Raw genomic sequence first — 17,274 nt, forward strand, 5'->3', positions numbered from 1 at the left:
GAACATCCTGCTGTATTTCTCAAAGCTTGATTATTTAATTCTGTACTCTGAACATTAGAGGTAAGAGAAAATCTAAGTATTTTTGGACATGGATGTTTATAACCAAGCAATAATTCACAATTCACTGCAAGCTGCAGCGTGGGAGAGGGATGTGGACCCACCGCTAGCAGTGGAGAGGCTCTGTTTTTGGGGGTGTACGGTCTGACACTGTTCAACTTGCTAGATGATGCTTCAGCCAGTTGGTAGCTAACATCCATAAACTTTGTATTTGCTTGCTCTCCTCTGTTTAGCTGATTTTTTTTTTCTTCCTTTCAGAATACCATTTAGAAAAGTAAATTTAATTGAGGCTGGTTTGGGGGCAGGGCGGGAGGGATATGGCTGCGTCTGGAATAGTTTGGAAACATTAAGTTCTTGAACATTATTTCAATAAATTTTCTGTCTCATGGCCTCACCCTCCATATATACATATGTATATCATATATACACATATGTCCCATAACCCTGCCTGGTTGCAAGTGACCAAGCTATTGGCTTAAAAAACAAATTCACACAGTTCCTCCTAACTGGATGCTGTCATTTGTAACACAGCCACCTTCAGGCTGAAGAGGAAGTGGCCCCAGGGCAGGGAGGCCAGCACAGAGCAGAACACAAAGGGGTGCTTTGGGTTTGGGGCACAAGAACTCTGTAAAATAACTTGCAGTGGGAGAAAAAAAAACCAAACCACTACCAGTCACTTCGAAGAACAGGTCATGCAGTTTTTATTTAATGTTACCTTTTTGGTAAGCAGGAGGGTTTTCTTTCAGTCAGACCAGTCACATACTTTGACAGTACAGATTGCAGTGAATTTGATGGAGATCTTGCAACATTAGAAAACTTCTCAATATACATCCATTTAAGCAACAGCTTGTAGGTCAGATGTGAGTGCTAGAGCTAAGCCTGCGCACTGCACTCCAGGTATACAAAGCATTGCAGCAGCACAAGAAATGCCCGCACTGGGCAAAGTACAGTGTGTTTTACATAGTGCAATCACTTTTAGAGGAAAAACTCTAGGAAGGCCACATCTATTTATTTATTTATTTTTAATCCTGTCAAGTTTACAAATGCGAGGGGGGTAGAAATCAAACCTCTGACTGAATTAACTTTTGTACAGGTAGGTTTTGTGTATAGGCACGTGCTTTAGAGAGGAGCTCTGAATCTGCTCTGTAATCACGAGAAAGACATATTGCTTTGTGATTCAGAAAGTGTCATACCATCTCTCGCCTTCCTAACACTCTTGGCCAGAGCTGTTAATCCTGCTGTTTGTAGAGTTCCTAGAATACGCTCTTCCCTCTAGTGTAAATCCCCAATAGAGAAATTCAGGTTGCTATTGACAATGATTACAGTTATTCTACTTACGGTCATTTGACCGTATTAGGCATTGCCTCTGAATACTCCAGCCCACAGTGAAAACTCACGTTGCCAGAGACACGGAGGCTCTTGCTTTTCTGTTACTGTCACTCACCAATACGAAAAAAACCCAAGTCAGACAATGAACTGCTACAGCAAAGCATCACTGGTAATATTTATCTAATACAAGAAAAAAAAAAGAACACTCATGACACTACATGTCATGGTAAGCAAATTTTTAAAGATACTGCAAAGTGATTTGCCCAGTAAAATTTTAAAATGTACACTGTGCTCAATAGTTCAAACTACACGTAAACAAAGAGCAGCTCCCTGCAACAAGGTGTAAATCAAAACATTATAGCACCAGCTCCCAGCACCAAGGAGTTGCCCACTGACCAGTTCTAGTGTACAATGCAATAGTGCTCGCTGAGGTTTCTGCTACACGAGAGCCACAGTGGGACAGCTCTGCCCATTTCTTGCTGACATTTTCTTACCAGGTGTGCACAAATTACATTCCTCCCTTCCGTGGAGAGCAAGTCAGACAACGAGATTGTTACAGTACCAGAAAACACTGAATGGGAAATGGCACCTGAGGGAAAAGTAGGTACTGCATACCTGATTCTGAATAAATGGGCATGGAGGAAACGTGACGCTATCTGAGCAATCCTCTCCCTAACAGGTCAAATCTGAAAGGAGCTGCAGACTGTAAGAAAAGAAACAAGCCTTCCTATGCTGAAAGCCATGGACATGATATTGCCCACACTAATGATTTTATTTCACCATCAGCAAAGCGTTTATCCCCAAAAAGCTGTACACATACTGGTCAGATTATGGTGCAGTGCTAACTTTACACTATTAAAAGTCTGTTGCTATAGTGGTCAGGTTTGTCTTTTATCTGAGGAGGGCAAAAAAAAAGGAGACAGGCAGCATGGCCACATCATCATATAGCAATTTTACTCCACGTTAATGCAGATATAATCTTCCTTCTTAAGTGCAAATTAAAAAGTATTTGCTAGAAACCAGCATGACTTGGGCTGCTGAGAAATGATAGATGATTCAGTTTCTTACAAATATTGACAAGTCTAAATCAGTACAGGTTTCCAAAGCAAGAACAGGGTTACGAACAGGAAGGGAATAAAACATTACCACTATTAAAAAAACGTGTCATTGCAAACTTCGAACACTCTTCAAAAACATACCTAGAAAAGATTGTTTTCCTATTTTTTTTTTTCCTGCAGCTGAGGAGTGTCCATGCAAAACAATTTTGAGAAGAGCAGTGTTCCACCTGGGCAACAACTAGGCCCAACTTTGTCCCACACAGCTCAGTAAAGTGCTCTCTTGTGCATCCTTTGAGGAAAAAAGTTCTCATTTAAAGTTTGGGAGACCGAGGTTGCTAGGTGGGGAAGGCATAGTCTCGGTCAATCCATGCTGAGGTCAGAGAAGGAGGAAGGAGCAAAGTTAACAGTACTCTGCCTTTTGTAACTCACAGACAACAGGCTGCAAGGGAGGAGCAAGCAGGAGAAGCAGAGGTGGGTGTCAGATGAAACCCTGCCCCTGGGAAGCCACCGGAGTTTAACACAGGCTTCATCAGGGGAAGCATTTCATTCTTCACAGATAACAAACACTAGATCTACTGCAGAGTCCCAAAGATTTACTGTTTAGACACCAGGTAACAGATCTCCACACATGACACAAGTGAAAAATCAAACACGCTTTTCACTTCCTGTGCTGGTGGTTTTTCAACAATTCCATTAAAGGACAAAGGGGATCCGAGTAACATTCTTTTGCCGATTTAAAAAAGAAAAGCATCTTGCCCTCAACATTTTTAATGTTGCACACTTATAAACATTCTAGGGCAGATCATTAGAGGTATTTACTGATAAAACAACTAAAAATCAGCTTAAAAGAGTAAAAATAACATTAACGGGGAAAAGAATTTAAGGCATTTTTTTAATTTTGGCCAGGAATGATGCATGCTACAGAGTAATCTTCATTTTCCCACTTGGTTTTCAGACCACTGCACTTTTTTGTTTTTGTTTTACATGGCACTTTGTAGTTTGTGTTTTACAACTTAGTCAAGATTTTCAAGTGTTTTCTTCAATATAAATGCCTTCTCTTGTAGCTCAGGTCTGCTATCTGATGCCATTGTAGACAACGAACGAATGAGATGCTCTCTGCTTTCTGGTGTCAGGCTTTCCCACTGTTGAGCTTCTGTGTAGATAAAGACAGACAGACACTGGACATGAATACCAGAATGCCAAAAAAAACCTGAAAGATTTTTGCTAGAATAAAAGGAATTGTGGAACAGAAATCCAAAGGAAACGTTTGCTACAGAACAATTGCTGACACATATGACCTTGAGATGTAAGTAGACTCGTTCTCTGAAGTAAATTCTGCAAGGCTTAAATCCTAAATTAACAATAAGGAACTAAACTTGGCATTGAAAGGGTAAAAATTGCTCTTCTGCACAAACAGGAGCTCTCCCCTCTATGGAGCTTGCCCATAATGCAGAATCTGACTACACACTCAGTCCTGTGTGCTCTCCTTGGGACCCTCCTTGCTGGACATTTTCCTCACCCAAGGAGTATCCAACAGTACGTTAGACCTTGACTTTATCCCCAGTTACTTCAAGCCCTCTCCAACCTTCCCAAGTCACCAAGCACAGAACTCCAAGTCCCAACTGCCCTGAAACCTCCCGGTGCTGCAAGCAGAAGGTAACACCATCTCTCCAGGGTTCCAGCCACGCAGCCAGGTGCCTCCTTTACCAACCAGTGGCTCTCCCAGGTGGCAAGCAAAAAGTCTCACCTTGCAGTTTGGTGAGCAGCAGTTGTATCACAGACAAAGCTTCTGTTCTTATGGACGTGTAGCTTTTGTTTTCTAAGGGATTTAAAAAACAACAAAAAACCCCACAACGACATTGAGAACCAAAGGCATACTAACCGTACAAAGAGCAGTCACCACTGAGGTCTCCAGACCACTTTTGTTAGCACTGCTCTCTGAGCTCATTTGTGCTGGCAGTCTGCAGTGCTCCCCAATTAAGACACATCTGAATGGCAGAAAGTGACCAACTAGACGTTGATAAGCTGACAAAACCTTGTGCATTGCCACTGCTATTACCACAGTGCTACTGTTCCTTACATGTGTTAAAAGGGAACAACGCTGGCACAGCTGCAGTGTGATCACAGACAACTTCTGTGCATAACACTGTTCCTTTGCTAAGTTGTAATGGCTATAAATCATCCAGGTTTTAACAAGTAGCATTAAGTGAGGGTACCTAAACCCTATACCATCAAGCACAACCTTGTCACAGAAAGTGATTTGGTCTCCTAAGCTAAAATCTTGTTGAAGTCTCATTCCAGGAGGATTGATAGTTAAAAGAAACTTTCCTCAAAGGGGTGTCTGGGTTGGTAGCTAGCTCTAAAGTAGGTGCTGCCTTTACGCATACCAGAAACATGAGCCACATGGAGGTATGAGGAGACTCGGGGCACTGTTACAGTCGTAGGACAAGTGGGAACACTACCGAAGTAATAAACAGCCCCAAAGTGTCAACTTTACACAGGTAGCACTTATATTCCCATAGGTGCTCTGCTCACGGACAGCACAAACTGCCTCAAAGCCTTGGAGCTTCACACACTGGCTGTCTGAGAAAATTTTGGGTCTCTCCAATGCATATGTATCCAAGAAGTCTGAACTGTGGAGGAGAAAAACTTGTGTCTCATTAAATCAGCAATAGCTTCATTAGGTGGGGTCCATCTTCTGCATGGAGAAGATTACTACATTTCCAATTTGCACTCCTGAGAGGTTGCAAAGTCTGCTGTCTGCCTCTCCCTCCCCTTTCAAAGCTTTCTGGCACCAGAGGAATTTACTTCTCTGTGCACAGCACCCTGCATAGTGCTGTCCTGAACAGCTACTGCAACATCAGAATTGCCACAGTGCAGTGCCAGGAAGGGCAAAATGTTACCTGACAGCTTATGCTTCTTCTGCACTTCTTCTACCAGCCAACCCCCAGAGGAGGAATTTATTAACGAGCAATTAATCATCAACCACAGAACAGGAAAACTCCATTTACCTAAAGAATGGGTAATAGATGAACAGGTTTCCAACAGTATTTCTGTCAAAGCCACAGGGTCTGAGTGCTCCTCATCAAACAGCATTAGCCTGTCAAATGCAAAAACACTGTCAGACACTCTGCATCACTGGGACAGAAGTCTGCTTGACTTCCTCTGAGAATCCAGTGTCATCCTCAATTTCATTAAACAGTTTGAAGAAACAAAGAAAAGCAACATCATTGAAGTGGATCGTAGAAAGGAGAATTACCCTTGAAAGTAGGCATTCATGGCTTGTAGCACTCCAAGCTGCACTTTCCATGTGCTGAGTTTCAGACGGTCACACATTAACTTGCAAAACTCCTGGCGATAGCAACCTACAGAAAAATAACAATGTCATTATGTTACCAGAGGGAAAGGCAGAGGAAACAATTCCTGCTCTGTCTCCCAGGTGTTCCTTACGCTCCTCTCCAAGTGACATCAAGCTAGTCACTGCACGTGACCAAGGCAACATCCTGTAACAAGTCCTGTAATGAGTGACCCTGAAAATCACCACATCAACACTCATTACCAAACACTGGAAGATAGACAGCTGCATTACACATTCTGGCATGCTAATAAAAGCAACCTGGGTTTTTTTTCAGATATACCCGCTTCCTCCACCTTGTACCAGCTCTGATGCAGACGTAAATAGGAGCAGCAAAACTAGGCTGCTTTTGATTAGGCAAGCCACCTCAGGTATCCTGCATGTCTCCACAAACTCGGAACAGTTTGGTGAAGTGATTTAAGACAACAGTAAAGGAATTTCCCCAAGGGTGGGCTACTCTGTGGGAAAGCTGTTAGGGCAGCTTTCTCACTGAAGACCTTGCAAGCTGCAGGCAGTAAGATCCTGCACCTCCTCAAAAGCCTCCCCACTCCCCACATGATCCCCAGGTCCCTCCCTCCTACCCCTTTTCATTTTAAGAGGAAACAGTGTGAGCCAAGAAAGTTTGCTCTGCACACCATTAGCTCACTTACGCTGTGTCTCTGGGCTCCTTGGCCAGGCTTTGCCCAGGGTCTCGAAGGCACAGATCAGGGACTCCATCTGCACCTCCTTCTCCCTCATGTCCTCATCCTCTTCATCATGCTTTGGTAAACCCGTGCCCATGCTCTCAAGAGAGTTCTGCGGAGGTGATGGGGGGAAGGGTGATCGACAGAAGGATGAGGGCAGGCTAGCCACACACTTCAGTGCAATTCAGTCTTCCCTTGCAGGCTGTGCGTACCAGTCCGTGCACCCAGTCAGTGCCTCCATACAACTGGAGCACAGGCCCCCTTGGCCACCAGTAGCTCTGGCACTATCGGCAGCCTGCAGAAGCGTGCAGCAGGCTCCATGGCCTCGCATCCAAACATCTGCCTGTGCTATACGAGTCCCACTTGCAGAGCTGCGAAGCACCGCAGATACTAAACTGAAGCGCTCTACACAGCTTCCTAGGAGTCTCTCGCTGCCCGTGGAGCAGCCAGGAATTAACTTTTAATGCTGCATCGGGGCAGTGCTGGACACCACTGGCAGGACTCTGCCTAGAGAACAGCTGGGCTAATTCGGATTTTGGGCAGCACAGGTACAACCCACCCAGGGCTCACCAACAGTCTGGTATTCAGCCCCACCAAGGATCTGGCTGAGTGTTGGGTATTCCTCACATCAGCAGCCTTCTGGGCAGAAGAGAAGCCTGGCATGCTTCCAGCATCAGCCGGACTGTCACCACTTGGGTGTTTTGCTTTGAAAGAGGGAAAACTCAAGAAGCTGAACTGTCACCTTCTTTATCATGGGAAAGATGATATCTGCCAGCTGCTGGAACCGGTCTTCCTTTGTTGCCTGCAGCACCCCAGCCGCACAGCGCAGTGCCACCATCTTATACTTTAGGTTCTCTTTCTGACATTCTTTCAGGACAGCCTGGACAATATCATTGATGGTGGGCTGGCCAGGCACTGACTTCTGCAGCTCTGCACTGGAACACAAGGCACACAGAAACTATCAGACCCACATGAATCCCTTCCCAAGCACTGCTTTTCCCACAGCGTCCAGGCACAGGGCTGCAGGTTGTCCAGGCACTGAAGTTACACTCTGGTGCTCTTTTTCACTCTTACCCTGTCTGTTCTCCCTGGTTTTCTTTCCTGTCTTTCCTCATACGCTTCCAATGCACTTTCCGCCCTCACTCTTCTACCTCTTCCTCTCTTTTCCCCTTTAAGGCGTCCATCCTTCCCCTTAGTCTCTTCTTTCTTCTTAGCAATTCTGGCCTCTCAACATCCTCCTCCTTGCCCTAAACCAACCATTTACCTGTGCAGGTCCCTCTGAAGTATCACTTGCCCCCCCAGCTCTCACCAGTGACCCGCACGTTGACAAGCGGGGTGGAGAGAGACTCCTCACATGCTGATGGGAGATCAGGATGGTGTTCACAACTTTCTAGAGTCTCCTTAGCACCAGACAGGCAACCACACTGTGCAACAACCTCCTTTTTGAGGTCCCAGCTCCCGAGAGTACCACCTCTTTCAAGACACTTACTTGCAAGCAGAGACGACACTGGCAATGGCCTTTAACAGCTCCTCCTGCAATGAGTAAAACAGATACCACTGAGAAATGCTTCACAGCCAAATGGCACAGTCCTGCCGCACAGAGGAAACCTTTGTACTCTGCTGCGAGAGGTAGTGGGGAAACATGCCTATGACACCAGCCTAGAGAAGCAATGTCTGGCTCCTGCCACTCCTGCTGTAGAGGCTGCAGAGGACTTGGCTTTCCATCTGCACTGAACCTGCAGTGGAAAGTGCCCTTGCAGCACTTCTGAGCACAAGCTAGTACCCCTCAAGGCCACAATGCGGTGCAGTGGAAGTAGTCTAAGTGGAAACCCAACTCCTAAAGCAACCTGAACTCCACCTACTTATCTTCCCTGTCATTTTCGTATCCGCAAAATGCAGAGCGAACTGCAGACTCCCTAAGCCAGAGCTCTTGCGTGTGCTGCTCAGCAGCAGGGAACATGGCATTTCCTGGCTCAAGGGCCGCATGCTAGTGCTCACAGCGATCCACAAGGTGCTAGTTCCCTTTTTACCTTCCCTGTCCAGGTTCTCCCTGGCAGGCCTTGCAGCAGTGCGGAGAGCACTATTCCCAGATGCGGCGGTACAAGGGAGCCTGTCTGTTTGGCAATTGATGCCATGGCAGCTGCTCCCTGGGCTTTCATCTTCCAGGACTGGGACTGCAGAGCCTTCTGGGTAATGGTTATCAACTCCTGCATATACAGCCTGATGCCACCCTGAGTACCTGCGCATCAAACAGAGGAAAACTGTAGTTTTGCCACAAAACAAACAAAAACCTGATCTTATTTAAAAAAAAAAAAAAAAAAGAAAAAAAAAAAGAAGAAAAAAAAGCAGTTACAGATTTGTCTATTTTTTTGGCCATGAAACATATCAGCAAGGCCTGCTTCAGGCAAAGGGGTGAAGAATTCCTCCCAGCCTGATTGAAGGTGGGTTCTCTTTTCTAGGCACTTCCAAAGAAAATCTTTAGCACGTATCTAGACAAAGAGGTCATCTCAGTCCTTCCACATAGCAGACATTAGACATTGTGTTAGCCTGTTTCTAAGGAATATAACTTTTTTTTTTTTACAAGAACAGGTCACGGAAAACTGTTTTGCAGCTCCTTTCCCAAACTCTAGAAAAGTAATCTGCTGACTGAGGGACCAGATCCGAAAACAGGTCAGAGGAGGAGCCAGCAAAACCATTTCACCATGCATTCAGATCTTCCTATACAGACAGAAAGCATGGCAAAATAGCCCTTCTATAGCACAGATTCATTCATTGAAGTTAAAACCACAGGCATCAGCAGAGAGACCTCCAACCCAAGACACAGGCCAAAGTGCCCTGTGACTTCAGAGTGTGCAGCAGCCCTTAAAGGCTGGCATCAAAATTTCCAAAGATGTCCAGCTACCTGCGCCATGATCAGGGCCAGATTACAGTGGCATTCAGTGCCTCTCAATCTTAAAATACTTCTCCTGACTGTGTCTGTGTATCCTCAGCAATCAATACCTCTGTTATTATTTTAAATAGCCACAGAGAAGTCAACCTGCCGAAACTCATACAGGACATCTTTAGCAAGGAAAAAAATGGAAACAAGCTTCCCATGAGAACTCTGGGTTTCCAAAATAGATTTCCAGAAAGCATGATGCTTCTTGCCCCACGCTTCCCAGAAAGCTTTTACCACTCTTAACGCAACTTACCAGGTACATTTTCCTGCCAAACTTCAGTCCACAGAGTAGAATTCTCTTTCTCTCCTTTCTCTTCATCGGGAACCTCATGCATGCCAAGAAAAGCCAATGGCAGCACATGTTTGGCATGGTTCTTCACTACATCTGGGCTGTAGCGTCCCACAGCATGCACAGTTAAAGCACAGCCTGTCCTGTAAACTGGCTCTGAAGGAGCAAAACAATCACACATTATAACTGGGAAGCAGGATTTTCCTTTGACAGCTTGGTCTGCCTCTTGGGAAGGAGAGGAATGCACAGTATTGTATAATGATTATATGTGGGAATTATTCAGCCAGTGAAACAAAGCATCACAATATAGAAATGTTTCTTTAACAGCTTTTGCTGTCACCAGGAACTTTTTCTGCACTCTATTCTGTGATTGAACACCCCAGAACCAACATACCTTCCTTCTCCATGTACCAACTGCTGAGTTTGTGCAACAGCTTCTCAGTGCTACTGTCCCGGGAAGTCTGTAACAGTGAAGTGACTCAAATCACTCATACACTTAAAAAAACCCCAACAACAAAAAAGCAAAATAAAACCTAAAACCATCTCAAACCCCAACTCACCCGGACTAGATGCCCCATAGCAAAGGCAAAAGACTTCTGTACCACGCTGTTGCGATCAGTCAGGCCACTAAGTAAAGCACTCATAAGTTTGCCTGTTGGAAGAGACCTCAGTTTATCAGAAGTATCATGTTTTTATTCCTGTGACAAGAACTACAATAGCCTGCATTTCACTAGATTGTCTGAATATATGCATTTTTCCTCGTCGCATGTTTGTGGGGTTATAGGTCTGTCTGGTCCTTATGTTTAAACAAGTGCACAGCATAGCACAGCAAGGCTCAGCAAAAGCTAGTGTTTTGTCAGCCTCAGCCTGCACACCTTGACTGATAATGTTCCTGCATGTGAGCACCCCAGCTGATCATGCTTTCACCTTTATTTCTAATTTTGCAACAGAAGGGTGACCTCCTTTCTACTATCAATCACCGTAAATTTTAAAGAGTAGACTAAGACCCAGGGAAGCAAAGTCCCTGTTTAAGGTCCTCCCATAGCTCAAGTTGAAGAAACAAGTGCTTATTGACAGCGCTACACTAATACAGGCATTGTTAGTCTGCTCCAATAAAGTCTAGAGATATTTCTGCCTGTTCCTGCTGGGCGCTAGCAAATTCCCTCAACTCCTTCCTCTGCCTCTTCCAACTTGGTGAGGTATTTAACATCCCCAGGACCTACCACCAGCATGCCAGTCTTATACACACAAGGCAACTTCAAACAGCTCTCTGAGAAAAATACACACATAAAGGTCGTTCTTGTGATAAAATCAAAGGCCAATAAGGAGGAAATACTACCAACAGAACAGCAACAAAAAGCACCTTTAAAACCTGACACTAGAAACAAACCTTACCTGAATAAGGTGTTAAGTCCTGAGGACACTGTGTGGTTAACGATACAATTACACTCGCACAGCCTCCCTGGAAGGATGCAAGGGAAAACAAAGGTAAGATAAAACAGCACTAGCCCTGAGCCTCTGCCCTGATAAACGGGGAGTCAAGGGTAGAAGAAGAAAAACAGTTTGTAACAAATGAATGACAAGAATTGAATTAGGAAGTGAAAAGGTTACCAGGACCCACACTCAGGATAGATGGTCCTGGAAGATTTACAGCTAACACAGAAAACCTTCTGCACTCAAGTGTCACCAAGCACAACAGCCGTGTAGCCCAGGGGAGGTTAACGCAGCAGACATTCAGAAAATCACAAGTATTGTAGGTGGATTGAGACTCAGATGTAAAATTACTCCAGTATGAATGAGCCCAAGCTGTCACTTTAAAAGAGACAGTCAAAAGAACTGTATTTACATTGACACTGCTCTGTGTTCTCTTCTCCATTTCCAAAGGAACTATTAAAATCACATACATACCTTTGTACCAAGGCCTACTCCACTTTTGATCAGTTCACACAGCCGGGGAACCAGCTCACCCAGGACGGACACATCCAAATACTGCAAGCTCTACAGAAAGCCAAGGGACAGGGGGTGTTGGGGAGAAAAAGGAAAGGTAATGGTGGCAGACTTAAGCTGGTCTACTTCCAGCTGAGGCTGGCCTCAGTTCTGCAGGCTGGTCTTCAGCTGAATCATTAGAGTTTGCTGCATGGTGGGAAAAAGGCACCACAAAGTGGCTTCGACCACATACAGATTCTCTTGTCCCACTTCTGTGCTGAGCTGACCCTGCTAAAATTATCATTTGCTGGAACTGATGTACTCCAAGTGTTCAGAAAGCTGAAAGTAACACACTAGCAAGAACTCCTTTTGGGGAGGGGAAGAGATACAAAGGTGTGCATGTCTTTAGGCAAAACCCAACATTCCCACAACTGTCTGAAACCCTGAAGCAGTAACATATCCAAACTAGACAATGAAATGAAACTAGTCATGACAGTTTTTAAACAGGTCAAGACAAACAAGTGGTATAAATGACATAAAAGTACAAGAGGGATGTTACTGATATCGTTTCTCATCTCCTACGCCTAAATGCCACTGGGCAAAACAGAAAGCCTCATGTTACCAGCACTCTCTGTAGCACACTGTCTGCAGAGGGGAGATCCATCCTCTAGCAAATTCAAGGATCACATACTAACTGAAGGTAACCCTCTCTGAGCTTCAGAAGTTAGAGCAGCTGTCACTTCCTCCTCCTGCATCGGTATGGTGAAGGGAATAGTCCATTATATCATATAACCTCCCAGCCAGCCCCAGAATATAGAGGAATAGAGAGAAGGTTGCTCACAAGCCAGGACATCTTCATGCTATCCCTCTCCTCCCCTAGGAAATCCGAAACCTGATCAGGGCAGCACAACTGTCCCCCCCAGGCTGGTGGAGGGGAGGCATGGCCTGGAGGAGGGACAGCAGCAGCTGCTGCAGCCTGCGGGGTGGCAGTGAGTACGCTTTTCCACGGAGCCTTTCATTCCCAGCCGCTTTACACACTATTTATAGAGAGCAGTCCACCTGACACCAAAACGCAGCTCCACACGCTGTTATATACAGGAGGGCTTGCTGTTGTTACTTTTCCTTAAGCGCAGGAAACAAGGAATAGCTCTGGTGGCCACGCTTCTAAAGCTTGCTCAGCGCTCACAGCCCCTGCCTGCTCACACACCCCTCGCTGTGTGCAGTGCCTGAGCAGAAAGGAAATGTCTTTTCTTTGGGAAGGGACAGGCTCTTTCAGAAGGCAGGGAACTCTGCCAAGACAGACCCTACAGCACCGTGTCTGGGCATCATCAACTCCTCCAGCAGCAGGGAACTGTGGTGCAAAACACCAGCTGCTGACAGTGCTTTCAGTGATATCAGCATTTTCTCTAAATATCTCTACCATCAAAGCACCGGCAACGCCCAGGTAAGGATACCTAAGGCACCAAGAGGCAAGGGTTGGACAGCATTCGTGCCTTAAGAACAGTAACTACCATCAGTTGGAGGCCCAGGTGAGAACCTGGTTGTGGAACAGTGGGCCAGAGATGAAGGAAAATGGCAGCTAGCATAATCCAGAACCATTTGAGCCCCCATCCAAAGAAAAGCACTTGAAAGATGCCCTTTTCATCAAAGCAGGCAGGTCTTCAGGTGGAGAAACAATCCATGTGACTCCAGATGGAGCCAAGGTTATTCACAATTGATCTGAGGAGCAAGCTGTGGCAACAGCATGAGAGAAGTCAGTACATGAAAAAGAAGGTGGGCAGATGTCCACAGGGCGATGTGATAATAAAATGAACCCTGAAGAGGTATTCTGTAAAGCTCCCGCTTCGATTCCTGTTCTTCTCCTACAACATACCTTACACTGGAACCCATCTGAATCAAGTACTTACCATGTTAATGGTTTCCATCATGGGAGATGACTTGACAGCACTAAGTCTGGCACTATCCATTGCAGTCTAAAAAGAAGGAAAAAACCAAAACCAAGTGTAAACTCAACATGAAAACAGTGGAAAGGGCAGTATCAGCTATAACTCACTACCTCACAAACTCAAACCAAAACCCATTTCGGAGGCATACAGACAGAACGTAATTACATCTACAGACCACGAATGTCTCCCTTTCAGAGGCAGGTGGATGTTCTAGCTGGAGTACAGTAGCTAAACCATGCACTCCTGACATCACGGAAACGACAAAAAGAAAAAAAAAAAGAAAATAAGGAAAAAAAAGGAAAGAAAGAAAAAAGGGAAAAGAAAAAAAAGAAAAAATCCCACTCTGACCTATTGCTCACTCCTTTCTCATTTGCAAAGGCTAGAGTTTGACCCCTTTCCCTCCCCACAATGAAATTAGCTACATTTGCTTCTGAACAGTGGGTTTCAGTCACTTTCCCAGAAGACTGCTACTGATTTATATGGTTCTTTGAGAAAGATTCAAGGACACAGCGCTGACAACATCCACCTCCAGCCCACAGTGCTATGGCACACCTTCTAATCTATGTTATAAGAAGTCCTGCAGTTAATCCCCTGGGAAAAACAGCTACACAGTTTGACAGTACAGGTGCATTCCAGATAATTATTACAGACTCTCTCTTCACCTGTTTCACTGTTGTATATGGAGTTGAAGTGACATTTAACAACAATTCTTAATAAGATTGTTCTTCACTCTGAAACATGTGGTTGTCTAGTGAATAAAAAAAAATCCCAACCCTTCAAAAAAACCCCACATTTGTCCAGCCATATTGCAATGACCAAACTTTTTTTAGTAACTTCTTAGCTCTTTCTCTTTGCATCTTTGAACAAAAATCTGCTGGTTTTCTGCTCACTGAATGAAGCTTAAATCTTTGTTATCTCTGTTCTGTTGATACTTTCCCATTATAATTGCACTTACTTTCTCCTGATCTGTTGCAGAAAGACTCAAATAATTGAGGACTTGAGGCTCCAGCACACTTAAGGATTCCAGTAGGGCTGGGATAAGTCTTGGTGCGTGAGGTTTCAGCATAGACCCAGCACTTTTACTGATCTTCACAAGAGTGTTAATGCTGAAAAAAGATCAAAGGGAAGGTCAACAGAGAAACACACAGACTTGGCTGAAAAACGTCTCTGGTCTGCTCTAATCCAGTACTAACAAAAAGGCCAATCCAAATCTCAGATACACCAATATAAATCTACCTGCAAACAAAAGTCTGTGTATTTTTCTGCTTAAGCAAAACCATACCCTAGCCCTGAGCTTCCAATTGATGCTATGCTTCGCACAGAGATTTCTTACTTTGGCCAGGGTATCACAAAGGGAATGGGCAAAGAGGTAGTACTACACACAGATGTAGGAAGAAATAACACATCTTCATGTTTTAAAGCAGCTCTGGGCAAAGTCACCCCAGAGACATCCATTGTCTCTGCCCAAGAAAAAACAAATTACAATGATCTGTTCAAATCCCACTTGTCAGTTTCAGACTGACCACATCTCTCAGGCTGCATTTTGACAAAGGGTTTCATAGCTTCAAAAGGGATGAAAAAAATAAAGAAATATTCACTATCATTTGATCGGAGCTTTCTAACCTTTCTGGATAACCATGTTCAATAAAAGAAAATTATTTTTGCAAAGACCAGCTACACTCCAGGTCTGAATTTTCCAGCCTTTTTTGTCCTTCAAGCAAATGAAGGAATACACAAGGTTACAAAGTGACAAGCATATGAAGTCTCTAAACATCAAGGGACATCAAACCATTACATGACGTAAAATGTATTTGAACAGTGTGACAAAATGCAGTCACCTCTGAGATGTGAACTGCCATTACTCACAACCAGTCATGAAATAAGACGTGGCTGTTTCAAGAACTACCGTGAGATTTTTTGTTTACAAGCAGAAGAGATATGCCAGTCCTTAAGGACAGCCTCAAGCACAGTAAACTGCTTGCAGATCAGTTTGCCGGTTGTACAGGGAGAAAAGAACTTCCTGCTGGGAACTGAATCTGGGCATTTGCAGAGAGGCCAGATACTCCCAAAAGATGGGCAGAGTTCCTGGGGCTGCTGTTTGAACTCAGTGGGAAAAGGACTCAGCAGGAAAGCTGTTTTGGGGAGAAATTTGTCACTTCAAACACAAAGAACATTCTGCAACTCAGGTGAATAAGCTGGGTCTCTTCGTGACAAATCATGAGCCCATCCCCGGGGACCTTACATGATGCAAAACTAACCTGAGAGATCGGACTTCAGCAACTGTGCTTACTATTCCTTTGTCTAGGAGGCAAGGGAGTAATACAGCTATCATCTTCTGACCAGCTGCTCCTTTGGAGGGATCACACATCTTCACACAGACCTGGGGACAGGTGAGAATCAGTATTGCAAGTATGTACAAACCTCCTGCTCAGACTCCATTAAAGCACCTTCTCCATCAGACAGACAGAAGAAGCCAACAGTAACTACAGCAACTGCTTACAGCCAAACCTAGGCTCTGTTACACCTTCATTCTCCTCTCCAGGAGGTACTTAAGCCCTAATCCACATCCACATAAAAGGAGTTTCAGCTACTGTCAGCTTCCAGAAAAGGCAAATTCAGAGCCTAGCAGGCCTTGATCTGCATCTGGATGAAGAGATGGACCAAATGACCTCTCAGTTGAGGAACAGCCTATCTCAGCTACATGGATTCAACAATTCCATAAGGCAGAGCAGCAAGTCCCAGATCAGAACAGATTCTGCAACTGCAACAATGTTTTGGGACCAGGTCACCACTTATCCCATTGAGATGTTGTGCTGCATGCATTGTGAAGGTTGTAATTTCAAACACAGCTCTTAAGATCTGTTTCCATTTCCACTGATGTGACTTTTTTAGAGGAATACCTAAAAAAATATTAAGTGATATGTGTACTACACCCAAAAAATCTTGTGTCAGTAACAGCACCAGAGAGTGAAGTCCAGACTGGATTACTTTGTTTCACACCAGTGAGGTTCCACTGGGCTTGCTCAACTAGATCAGCTGGGCTTGGCCAACTGTTGAAGTTACAGGAAGTTTCCTTAAATCCCACTCCCAAGTGGGGAAAAAAAGGACATCAGAGGAAAAAAGCAGTTCATGATATACCTCCTTTGGTTGCAGAGAACTTAACATTGCGTCATCCTCAAGCAGCAGAACTTCACCAGCATCAACAAAAGTACAGAAGAGTATGTGGTCAAGCTTATTATGATTGCTTTCTAGAGGGCTGTTCTGTTTATCACAACTGCACCTTATACTAGAGATCTTCTCAAGACAACAGTCTAAGGTAAACAGGTCACTCCTGCAGATATGATAGTGAATGATTACCTGACATCAAAACCATAAACGTCTCCATGTGCAAATGACAAAATTAGAGTTTTACCTTGCTTAAAGTTTTTAGGGCTAGCTCTGCTGCCTTTCGCACAGTCTCCTAAAAAAGAAGTCAGCAATGCATAGTTACTATTTTTAAGTCTTCTATAGAATGATTCATATTAATTGATAAGTATAACACTAGTACTGAAAATGCTATATTCATCACTAATACTTAATATAATAACTTTCAAAGAAATTCTGGCTTTGGTCCATCTGAGTATCTGGTCTACTCAGTGATACATTAAAAATACATTAAAAATCCTGCCTGCCGCTGCCAGGTTCTCTGTGCTT

At 44.3% G+C, this 17,274-nt stretch overlaps 1 protein-coding gene across 3 annotated transcripts in view; it reads right to left on the reverse strand.

Moving 5' to 3' along the window:
• Nucleotides 1–734: 734 nt before the first annotated feature.
• ECPAS (Ecm29 proteasome adaptor and scaffold) overlaps nt 735–17,274 on the reverse strand; it is a 66,284-nt gene continuing 49,744 nt past the window's right edge. For all 3 annotated transcript variants that reach the window (XM_069776904.1, XM_069776903.1, XM_069776905.1), the window contains 17 exons: nt 16,994–17,041; nt 15,840–15,961; nt 14,537–14,687; nt 13,543–13,608; nt 11,618–11,707; nt 11,105–11,171; nt 10,270–10,361; nt 10,104–10,170; nt 9,674–9,865; nt 8,513–8,721; nt 7,972–8,015; nt 7,225–7,417; nt 6,450–6,594; nt 5,704–5,809; nt 5,456–5,544; nt 4,192–4,263; nt 735–3,597 (listed from right to left, as the gene is read on the reverse strand). In XM_069776904.1, the coding sequence (XP_069633005.1) occupies nt 3,458–3,597; nt 4,192–4,263; nt 5,456–5,544; nt 5,704–5,809; nt 6,450–6,594; nt 7,225–7,417; nt 7,972–8,015; nt 8,513–8,721; nt 9,674–9,865; nt 10,104–10,170; nt 10,270–10,361; nt 11,105–11,171; nt 11,618–11,707; nt 13,543–13,608; nt 14,537–14,687; nt 15,840–15,961; nt 16,994–17,041 (1,893 nt within the window). In that variant the 3' untranslated portion in view covers nt 735–3,457. The remainder of the gene's footprint in view (nt 3,598–4,191; nt 4,264–5,455; nt 5,545–5,703; nt 5,810–6,449; nt 6,595–7,224; nt 7,418–7,971; nt 8,016–8,512; nt 8,722–9,673; nt 9,866–10,103; nt 10,171–10,269; nt 10,362–11,104; nt 11,172–11,617; nt 11,708–13,542; nt 13,609–14,536; nt 14,688–15,839; nt 15,962–16,993; nt 17,042–17,274) is intronic.

The sequence above is a fragment of the Haliaeetus albicilla genome, chromosome Z (genome assembly GCF_947461875.1).
Source record: "Haliaeetus albicilla chromosome Z, bHalAlb1.1, whole genome shotgun sequence".
NCBI lineage: Eukaryota > Metazoa > Chordata > Aves > Accipitriformes > Accipitridae > Haliaeetus > Haliaeetus albicilla.